The sequence below is a fragment of the Notamacropus eugenii genome, chromosome 5 (genome assembly GCF_028372415.1).
Source record: "Notamacropus eugenii isolate mMacEug1 chromosome 5, mMacEug1.pri_v2, whole genome shotgun sequence".
Classification (NCBI taxonomy): Eukaryota; Metazoa; Chordata; class Mammalia; order Diprotodontia; family Macropodidae; genus Notamacropus; species Notamacropus eugenii.
In genome coordinates this window covers 25,077,518-25,088,796 of record NC_092876.1, presented here as the reverse complement: position 1 = coordinate 25,088,796, position 11,279 = coordinate 25,077,518, and the positions used below count along the sequence as shown (strand labels likewise).

Sequence of the window (11,279 nt, the reverse complement as noted above, 5' to 3'; positions counted from 1 at the left end):
GTAGAGATGGGAGAGTGCAGGATGTGCACCCAGGTTATTTAGACTGTTGAGTGCATGAGATTAGACTAGAAGAGAGGAAGGTGCACCAGGCTGTAGTGCATACTGAGCACTCTTCAGGGAAGTCTAATGTTTACTTAGGAGGCTCGATAGGGGCAAGAAGGCCCTCAAAGAGGGGGGTGACCCAAAGAGTATGTCAGCAAGCATTATCTGTCCCATGCACTGCACTGAGCACCAAACATACAGAGAAAGGGAAGAACACTCCCTTTCCTCCTAGGTTAATGGGATTGGCAATATGTAAAATCTATGTGCATACAAGATCTGTTAGTCAGTCTGTCTATCTATCCTATCAATCTAATCATCTGTTTGTCTGTCTATGTCTATCTATCCTTCTGTACAACCATGCATCCATTCATCCATCTATCCTTCTGTCCATCAATCAATCTATCTCTGTCTATCCTACCTACCTTTCTATGTATGTATGTATGTATGTATGTATGTATGTATGTATGTATGTATCTATCTATCTATCTATCTATCATCTATCAGTCATCTATTTTTCTATCCATATATCCAGTCTATCAATCCATCCATCCATCCATCCATCCATCCATCCATCCATCCATCCATCCATCCATCTATCCATCCATCCCATCTGTCCATCTGTCTGTCTAGGGTAATTTATAGGGAATCTCAAGAGGAAAGGCCCTCCAATGAAGGGGACCCAGAGAGGCTTCTCCTAGATGGTGAGATTTGTGCTGGTGCTTGCAGGAAACTTGGGAAGCCCAGGAAGTGTGGGTGAGAAGGGAGAACATTTTAGATTCAAGGCCTGTCAGTGACATTAAAGTCAAGCGATGGAGTGTTCGGTGTGAAGATTATGAACCACTTGAAAACAATAATGTTCTTTTCCCTTCTTTGTATCCCTAGTGCTTAAGAGGGAGGGAACGGGAAGGAAAGAAGCAATTATTAAGCATCGACTGTGTGCCAGGCACTGGGTTAGGTGTTTTACAAATATTATTTAGTCTGATCCCCCCAACAACCCTGTGATGCAGGTGCTATTATTGTCCTCATTTTATAGTTGAGGAAACTGAGGCAGGCAGCGTTCAGTGTTACACAGCTAGGAAGTCTCTGAGGCTTCCATCCCAGCCCAACCCAGCTGACAAGGAGGCAGATGCCACCTCCCAAGGCTGCCCATTTTAAGAAGCTTTTGCCGACATTGAGCCCAAATCTGCCTCTTTGCTAACACCCCTCTACTCCAACATTTTTGATGGCTCCCTATGGCCTCCTGGACAGTCTCAAATCCTCTGCCTGGTATTTCAAGGCTCCCTGCTTCTTTGCTGATCTTATTTCCTGCTACACCCATTCTTGCATTCCATATGAGTCAACCTGGCCTGCTAGCTCTGCCTCCTACACGCCACCCCATCTCCTGCCTCCTTGCCTTTACAGAGGCTGCCTCTCCCTCCCCCACCATGTGGAGCTATCTATTTTTCTACTTTTTTATCCTCTCTCCCTTTCTCCCTCTCCCTCCCAATGGAGTGTAAGTTACTGAAGGCAGGGCCTGTTTCCTTTATCGTCCAGCCCCAGAAGGCTGATAGATGTTGGGCAAGTTGAATTGAATTGGAGTGGACATCCACTTGGGGCTTCAAGGTTCCCAGTGCCCACCTCTTAAGCCACACCCATAGATTCCATCCCCATGGTTTTCTTTACACCAACCAACCCAGGCCAGTCTTGGAGACATCTTTTGGTCTCTCAAGGTTGTCACATCTCCCATATTATCACCAAGCGTCTCTGGTCAACAATGCTTCAAGTAACCCAATGCAAAGTCATCACCTTCATCCCATCGTACTGTCCCTTCCACATGATCTCAGGACTCTCCTCATTCCAACACACTTACACTTCTTCTCACTCCCTCATCAAAACAGGCCCCTTCACTTCATCATTTTTGCATTTCCTTTCATTGCAATGTTAAAACAGGTCCCTTCATTCAATTGTTATCACAACGCCGCTGTACTCCAGCATTATATCACATCCCCTCTCATACCTTTGCTAAAGCAGATGCCCTCCCTCCAATATTATCACAGGTCCCCATCACTCCATCACGACCACATCTCTCATCCCATCATTAAGACAGGCCGCCTCACTATCACATTCTCTCTCATTCATTCTTTTCCTATACTTCAGTGTTATCAAGAGCCCTTTTATTGCATTATTCCATCCCATCCCCTCTCACTCCATTTTTAAAGTAGGTCTCTTCATTTTAACATCAGCACAAACTCCTTCACTACATTATCATCACATCCCCACGAGTAAAACAAGGTTCCTGATTAAAAATGGCCACATGTCCTCTTCACTTCCACACTGACCTAGGGCCCCATTCCTTCGTTCATTTTCACATCCCCCTCACCCGATCATTAAAATAGGTCCCTTTGTGCTAACATGGCTCAGGCACTCCCTCCACTCCAACTCTGACTCCAACATTATTACATCTTTCAATGGAGATGGAGATGGCGAACCAGCAAGTCATAGTGAACAGGGTGCTGATTGGTAGCTAGGGAGAACCGGGTTCAAATTCTGTCCCAAACATTTACTAGCTGTGTGACCCCAGGCAAATAATTTCTTTGGCCTGTTTCTTCAACCGGAAAATGAGAAGATTGGATTAGATATGGCCGCTGAGATCCCTCCCTGTTCTAAGCACACAAGCCTATGACTTACATTCAGCTCTCGTGTGAGGTTGTTTGTTCCTTTTCTCATCATCACATCATGTCCTATATCTCACTGCCACATGAGTACAGGTCTTCCATATTACAGTTCTTATGAGTCCACCATTCACTAGGCTCCCTCCCTCCTTCCAAGAATATCACAACCAACCTCCTCTACTTCATTATCATCATAGGTCCCGCTCATTCCATCATTAGCGCTGCGGTCTCTCATTCCATCACTGTCACCACAGATTCCTTCACCCCCCATGTTCCTCTACTTCATTATCATCGTAGGCCCCCCTTCATTCCATCATTAGCCCTGGGTCCCTCATGCTATCATCATCACTTTAGATTCTTACACCCCAACATTATCAAGGGGATCTTAACTCTCTCCCACATTCTAGCAGGTTTCCCTCCCTATCCATCTCTATCCCCCCACACATGTATCTATTTATATCTCTATTTCCATCTCTAACTGTTTATGTATTCCATGGCTCCATGATCCTTCATTTCCACAGTCACATGTCCCCCCTCCACCCTACATGGTCACATGATTTCCTTATGCTCCTCTTCATTCCATCCCTCTTTACCGTAATATTGTTACCAAAGCCCGCTCCCTCTGTAACAACTCTACTTGTCCCAGTCCATTCATCTTCCTTTCTCTCTCCTAACATTCTTCAAGCACCTCTTACCCTTATGCAGAGTGATTTTACCCTTACTCCGATATTAGCCCACACAATCCCAGATAACCCCAAGGAACACATTCGACTCTAAATCCAAGATTTCCACATCCTTTACTCCATTGTCATCATTCCCCACACTCTGACATTGCCCTGAGTGTCCCTCCTACATTATGGAATGCCATCTCCCTCCAACACAATCTTGGGTCTGTTTTATCCATCATTATCACTCCATCCCATCTTTCTCTACCATTAAAAAAGCCTTAGCCCCATGTCATAATGATTACGGGACCCACCTACCTCATGCCATCATTATCATGAATTCCTCTACCTCCCAACACTGTGCCAGGCCTCCTTTAATGCAACATTAGTACCGTGGGCTCCTCTGTCACTCCGGAATCGCAACATTTCTGGAGAAGATGATTGCTACGATGGGGTTGATTCTAAATAGAGGATTCACTGGCCCTTTCCTTGGTATTATCACACTCTCCTTGCTCCTTCTCCATCACTGGCACCAATTTATTCAACATAAGCACAATCTCCTTTCCTGCCAACATTACCACAGGCCTGTTAACTCTCATATAATCCAAACTTGCTAGATCCATCATTATCCTATGCCCCAAGGTTCCATAAGCCTTCTCTTACTCCGACATTAAAGCAGACCCCTTTGGCCCAATGTTATCACATTCCATCTTGCTTAATCATTAAAACAGGTCCCTTCACAACCTTCTTATAAGCCTCTTACTCTATTTTCCCCTCTACAATCCTCATAGGTCCTAGCTGATCCTCACCTCTCCCTGTCTCATCATTAACATTTGTCTTCTGACTTCATTGTTGAGTTCATCTCAACCCCATGTATCATGTGTCCCTTCTGTCTACTTCATCATTATATCCCCCATCATTCAATTATTATCTAAGGCCTGCCTCACTTTAACAATAAATGAAGTCTCCCAAATAATAATTAAAACAGGTCCCTCAAATCCATAAGAAACAGGTCCCCTAAATCTATCATTAAAACAGGTCCCCTAAATCCACAATTAGAGCAGATTCCCTCACTCATTCATTATCCATCTATTCTCCTTACTCCACTGCTGCCACAGGCCCTTTCTCTCCAGGTTCCTTCATTCCATCACTATTATATCCCTTCCGAATTCAACATGAAAAGAGTCATGTCCCATCAATCCAATATTATCATATTAACCTCATCATTATCACCCTCTTACTATGTTACCGTTATTAAAGAATTCTTATCACCAACATTATCATGTCCACTGTCACTTGGTCATTAAAACAAAGTCTGTTCCACTCCCATATTAACATACCCTCTTTACTCCAATATTATCCAAGTCCCTTTCATTTCTATTTCATTCCATTGCTGGCCTAGATGTCCTCATCACCCCTGAATTGCTATAGTTCCCTCACTTCCATTATCACTTCTATATTATTCAGGCTTCCCTGTCCCCTCCCCCCGACCTTTTGCCCACATGATCAAATTCCCTTTCAATTCCTCATTTAAGTAGGCCCCTTCAGTACAATACTTTCAAAAACTCCTCTTCTTTTTTTTTTTTTTTTACTGCTCCTCCACCACTCATTGGAATAATTTTTCCATATTCCATCACCATCACTTTCTGCAGAATCATGGGAGCTAAGAGTCAGAAGGGTCTGGGCAGTCATCTGGTAGGACTTACAACTTGACCAGAATCCCTCTATTATAGTACTCATGAAAAACCTTTGTTTGAATACCTCTAGGGAAGGGGAACTCATCACCTCTGGAAGTGATGAATTTTGTGTTGGGGCAGCTTTAATCATTAGGACATTTTTCCTGACATCAAATTGGTCTCTTTGTAATTTCCACCCATGGCTCTGACATCTGCCTGCTGGGCCAATCAGAGTGAGGCTAGAGCCTCTTCCCCATGATGGTCCTTCAGATACTTGGAGACAGCCATGATGTCCTCCCTGAACAGTCTCTTCTGAACCAGATTCAATGTTCCTTTAAATGACTGCCCTTTGCCTTCTTGGTGGAGTAACTCATTCGAGGGCAATGTTGACCAATGTAAGTCAATTGAGTTGGGTTTAGGAGGTTCTATAGTAGAAGTCAGGGTGTCTTTTTCATGACTAGGAGAGGGATCACTATCAGGGTCTTTCTATTCCTTACTGTGGTTTACCAGTATGCTTCCTGAACTGTGGTGGGCATGACTGAACTCAAGACTCAAGATAAGATTGGACCAAAATGCAGGACAGCAGCACCACATCCAAGTAAGATACATTCCTGGATGCTATGCCTCTGCTAACACAGCCTAAGGATCTCATTGGTATTAAGCTTATCTATCTATATCTATGTATCATACTGCTGACTCACATTGAGCTTATACACTGCTATGACCCTAAGTATTTTTCAGTCAAGCCATGCCTCCTCCAACTTATTATGCTTGTGAAATTGAATGTTTGAAGCTGAGGGAAGGACTTTACATTTATTCTTACTCAATCTCACCTTTTCAGCTTCAACCCCTTAACTTTCTGGATTTTTATCCTTCTTGACTTCTCTGTAGCCTCTGACACTGTCAATCACTCTCTATTTTTTTCTATGTCTTTAGGATATTATGCTCCCCTCCTACATATCTGATCATTCCTTTCTCATCCCCTTGGCTGGGTTTTCACCGAGATCACAGCACAGTATTCCCTTTGGGTCTTCTCCTCTTCTTTCTCCAAACTTGATAATCTCAACAGCTCCCATGAATTAAATGATCATCTCTGTAGATATCTATCTCAAATCTATTTATCCAGCCCTAATCTCTGTCACTCTCCAGTCTCACCTCTCCAACTGCCTATCAGACTGTATGACCTGTAGCCATCTTAAACTTGGCATGTTTAAAACCAAGCTCATTATCTTTCTCCCTAGTTACTATCAAGGACACCACCATCCTCTCAGTCCCTCAGGCTTGAAACCTAGAAGTCATCCTTGATTCCCTACTATCTCTCTCATCTGCCTCTGCCATATCCAGTCTGCTGCTGTTGATTTCATCTTTGCAACATCTCCCAATTATACCCCCTCCTCTCTTCTGACATGGTCACCACCCTGGTGCAGACCCTTGCCTGGAGTACTGCAGTAGCCTGCTGCTGAGTCTGCCTGCCTCAAGTCTCTCTCCACTACAATCCATCCTCTAAATGTCAAAGTGATTTTCTTGAAAGTCAGGGCTGACCACATTACCCTCCTCTCACTGTACTTTTTCATTCAATAGACTCCAGGACTCCCCAATCACCTCCTGGACCATGTATAAAATCCTCTGGTTTTCAAAACCCTACATAACCTGTCCATTCTATCTTTCCAGTCTTCTTACACCCTAGAGGCAAGTGGATAGAGTGCTGAAACTTTAATAAGGAATACCTGAGTTCAAATCCAGCTTCAGACACTCACTAGCTCTGTGATCCTGGGCATACCGTTTAACCTCTGTTTGCTTCAGTTTTCTCAATAGTGAAATAAGGATGATAACAGCACTTATCTCCCAGGATTGTGAGGATCAAATGAGGTGATATTAGCCCAGCACCTGGCATACGGTAGGTGCTACATAAGTGCTTATTCCCTTCCCTTCCATGCTGCCATGCACTCTTTGGCCCAGTGACAACAGCTGCCTTGCTGATCCTTGAACACGATTTTCTGTCTTGCGCCTCCATATATTTTCTCTCGTTGTCCTCCATACCTCCCTCCTCATCTCTGCCTTTTGACTTCTCAATTTTTTTTAAGTTCTACCTAACATCCCATCTTTTACAGGAAGCCTTTCCAAATCTTCCTTAATTTTAGTGCTTCTCCTTTGTTGAGTATTTCCAAATTACTCCGTCTATAGATTGTATGTAGTTGTTTGTGTGTGATTGTGAGCTCCTTGACAGAAATGCTTAGCATAGTGACTGGTACACAGTAGGCACTTAATATATGCTCATTGACTGACTGTGCCTTGAAGGTTTGTGTCAGTTGTAACATTAGGTAGGCAGGCTTTCTATGCCTTTTCTATGTTTATTGATGAAACACTCAATGCCATAGAGGCCTATAGCACTCCAGGAGGGACCTCCTTCCAAATCAACATGGAGCCAGTCACTGGGTCCAGTTAATCAATCAATTCTAAATCGATGTAACTGGGCAATGTCTGGTATCTCCTCATCTTTTTTAGAAGGATAGTATGAGAGACTTTGGTCAAATGCTTTGCTAACATCTAGGTAAACTAGGTCTAGTAATCCAGTCAAAAAAGGAAATCAGGTTAGTCTGGCATGAGCCTTTGTTCCTTTTCCTTCAACCATTTCTTCCACCCCTCAATGCAGTATTATCTTAGATCACTGCCATATGATAACATTGATGGATCAGGTGGACCTTAGGATTCCTTTCTGACTCTACATCCATGATTCTGCCCTCTTTTCTCTCATATCCCCTCCTTCTTAGCCCCTTGTTATAGACCCTGCTCAATCTCACGATGGATCAGGTCCCCTCACTCCCACACTACCATGCTTTTTTGAACACTGACAGTATGAAGGGTCCCCTGATTGCCAAGTTATCCAATCCCCTTCATTCTTCTCCTCACCTTCACATCTCTAAAAAGGATCCCCTCATTCACTTCTCTATTATCACAGGGCTCTCTGCTTCCCACCTTATCATACCTTCTTCTCTTTATCCATTTTTAAAATAGGTTTGTTCACAATGTTATTACTGCCAATCGCTGTTACAGGTCCCCCATTCCTCCCTCTAGCATCTCCACAGGTCCCCTCCCTCTAGCAATAGCCTTATCACAGATCCCCCCTTCCCCAAATCATGATCATAGACCCTGCTCCCTCTAATCCAACGTGATCACAGTCCCCCCTTTCCTGATCACAGCCCCACAGGGATCCCAAGATCCCACAGTCTGAGGTCTGAGGCCAAACTCACCTTTCGCTGCAGCCTTCTCTTCCAGGGTGAAGATGGTTTGAGTGAAGGCATCATGCAGGTGGGCTCTCTCCGCATAATCTGGGGGTGGTGGTGGAGGGGAGTGTGGCAAGGGGGCAGGGGCTGGAACCCAGACTCCACACCACGGGGTGGGGGAGAGCACTCAGTTCTGAATGGGCCTTTACCCTGAGAAGTGGGCTCTCAGCTCAAGGCCATAAATTGCTTTGGGAGGGGGGTCAGAGGGCCAGCGTAGGGGGAGGGGAAGGTTTGCTGGGTGCACGGACCCTGGGAGAATCTGTCTCCAGCTAAGGAAGTACCCTCCAGGCTTAGGGACAGGGCCCACCACAGATGACATGGAGCTAGGTACACGGTGTCTTTTGGGTCTCTGACAAGGCAAGTGAGCTGTGTGGGGAATCAAAGGGTCTCGGTCTGACAGCTGCCTCCGCTTAGGACCTTGGGTCTCATTTTCCTCATCTATAAAGTGAGGGCACTGGACTAGTGGGCCTTTGAGGCCCCTCCCAGCTCTAAATCAATGAGCAGATGATGCTTCAGGGTCTGTTGTTCTCTAGAAAATGGAAGCCTGGCACTAGAGGCTCTCTATGGTCTTGATCCCTGAGGGCTTTGAGCGTTTCTCTTGGCCACATTTCTAGGTGGCATTGGGGGAATGTTGGCTGCTGCCGAGCTGCTCTGGGCTGGGGAGCTCCTCACTTATCTGGGTGTGGGTCAGGCCCTGGAAAGCTTCGGTCAGCTGAGCCCTACACTGGGAGCTCTGGCGGCTCTTCAGGCCTGTGAAGAGCTGGCAGAGACGCTGCCGGTCAGGCTCCGAGGTGAAACAGAGAAGGCAGCCCCAGGACCCTGGAAGGCTCATCACCACCAGACTGAGGGCCAGGCCCAAGACCAGGGGGGCCATTTGACTGGCCTGTGGGGACACAGCTGGGGCCATGGTCTGAGTAGGTAGGGAAGGAAGGCAGTAGAAGATGACCTTTGTGAGGTCATCAGGGAATGTGGGGGAGGGGAACGATCCCCCAGGATCTGCAGCATTGAGGGACCCAAGTGTCTGTCCCCTGCCACTCAAGGGTCTAGCCATGCTGAGCCCTCCTCCTCCCCAACCCCACCCATCCCCAAGGACAAGGCATCCTTCAACTCAAACACCTCTTGGGGGGACTCAGGTGCTCTAATAATCCCCCAGCAGGTTCCAGAGTTGGAGGCTGGAGTTGAAGGCTAGGGCTGGAGGTTGGGGCCATCGGTAAGGCCAAGGTCAGAGGTTTATGGGTACAGAGGATCCTGGCTCTTGTCAGTTGATGGGCCGGCCTCCTGGCTCCCAAGAACCTCACCTGTGACCCTGGACGTCTTCACAGGTTAAAGGGTCTCAGGGACCGAGAGGACAGCGGGGGCAGGGGAGCAGAGGCAGAGAGACACAAAGACAAGGAAAGAAACACACACACATACACTCATGGAAAAAGAGCCAGACCCAGAGAGACACAGAGATGGAAATATAGTGCTACTGGAAAACACGGATAGGGACAGAGAGAGACCCAGAGACATAGACACTGTCTCCCCCAGTGCCCAGGTCAGGGTATGAGGCAGGGCCGCATTGCTACTGGCCCCCAGCACAGTCTACAGGGCCCTGCCTCAGGGAAGGCCCCCAACCAACAGCTCCCGGGCCTGCCAAGTCCAGCCCCTCATATGGGCCCCTCCCCCACCCTCTCCCCTCCTCCTCCGGTGCAGGGCACAGCCCGGGGAAAGCTAGTGAGCCGTACAGTTATCTCCACAGGTGTCTCTCTCAACTGTACAACCTACTACCTCAGCCCGGGCAGCGCGCGAGGTGGACAGGGCCGGGCTGGGCGGGGGCTGGACCAGGCCGGCAGGGGGGCCCGGCGGCGATGCCAATCCCGACACAGACCCACAGACTCGAGCTTGTGTGTGGCCGGCGCCCCGCAAGGTCGGATCTACGGGTGGGTGCCAGGCTGCAGAATGGGCCCCCCCCAGGAGCCAGGTGCCTGGGCCACAACCCCTGCCCCCTCAGGGACCCAGGTGTCCTGTTTCCCCAGCTCCTGCCCCTCTCAGGGAGCCAGGCTTCCTGATTCCCCAGGTCCTGCCCCCCTCCCTGAGGGACCCAGGCTTCCTGATCCCCCTGCCTCCCTCAGGGACCTAGACTTCCTGATTCCTCTGTCCCCTCAGGGACCCAGGTGTCTGATGCTCCAGTCCTTGCCCCATTTGGAGCACGAGGGAGGTGGTTCTTTCTTACCCTCTCTGTGCTGTGAGGGGGATGAGGAGTCCTGACCTGGGTCTTCCTTCTGGGGGCAGGGTGGAGCATCCTTACCTGTCTAGGCCTTTGGCTACTTGGCCAAGATCTTGATCTTTTCAGGGTCCTAGGAATACTGGCTTATTTCCTGGGAGCAGAGAAGAGGTGGGCAGTGAAGGCTGACCCAGAGGCTGTCAGACCCCGTCTCTTTTTCTCACTGCTTTCTCTATTTGGACATTTGTGGGATTGTGTCCAGTTTGTCTTCTCTATTTCTCCCTCCTTCCTTCCCTCTTTCTGTCTTGCTTTCCCTTTCAAGCCCGCACCTTCTCTTTTCCCCTCCTCCTCATTTGGCTTCTCTGGCTGCCTGTACATCCATCTCTGGTCTCAATTTGGGAGTCTGTTTCCTTCAGGATTTCTTTTTGTATCTCTCTCTCTGTCAATTTCTCTGTGGGCTTCAATCCCAAGACCTACCTGGGCTTGAGCTGAAGGTCCCCTGTCTAGGTTTCCCTTTCCAGAGTCAGACCAGGGTCCGAGGCAACAGTATAGCTGCCCTTGCTTTGGGACCCACCCCCCCTCACTGGCCCTGTGCCCGCCTTGGAATCCCAGCATGCTCTGGGGCCAGGCCAGGGGAGGGGGAGGGGGAAAAGGAATTGAAGAACCAGACAGTTGAGTCCCTTATCACACTAGGGGAAACTGAGGTTCAGGGAAGGGATGCCCCTGGACCAAGGTCACATAGCAGGACGGAACCCAGG

General features: G+C 47.8%; 1 protein-coding gene across 1 annotated transcript in view; it reads right to left on the bottom strand.

Moving 5' to 3' along the window:
* The window catches only part of SPACA6 (sperm acrosome associated 6), a 32,506-nt gene extending 21,233 nt beyond the window's left edge, over positions 1-11,273 (bottom strand). Inside the window, exons 1-2 of the mRNA XM_072607810.1 lie at positions 8,991-11,273; positions 8,286-8,363 (exon numbers count right to left, since the gene is read on the bottom strand). Coding sequence (XP_072463911.1) covers positions 8,286-8,363; positions 8,991-9,369 — 457 coding nt within the window. The 5' untranslated portion in view covers positions 9,370-11,273. The remainder of the gene's footprint in view (positions 1-8,285; positions 8,364-8,990) is intronic.
* Positions 11,274-11,279: the final 6 nt, after the last annotated feature.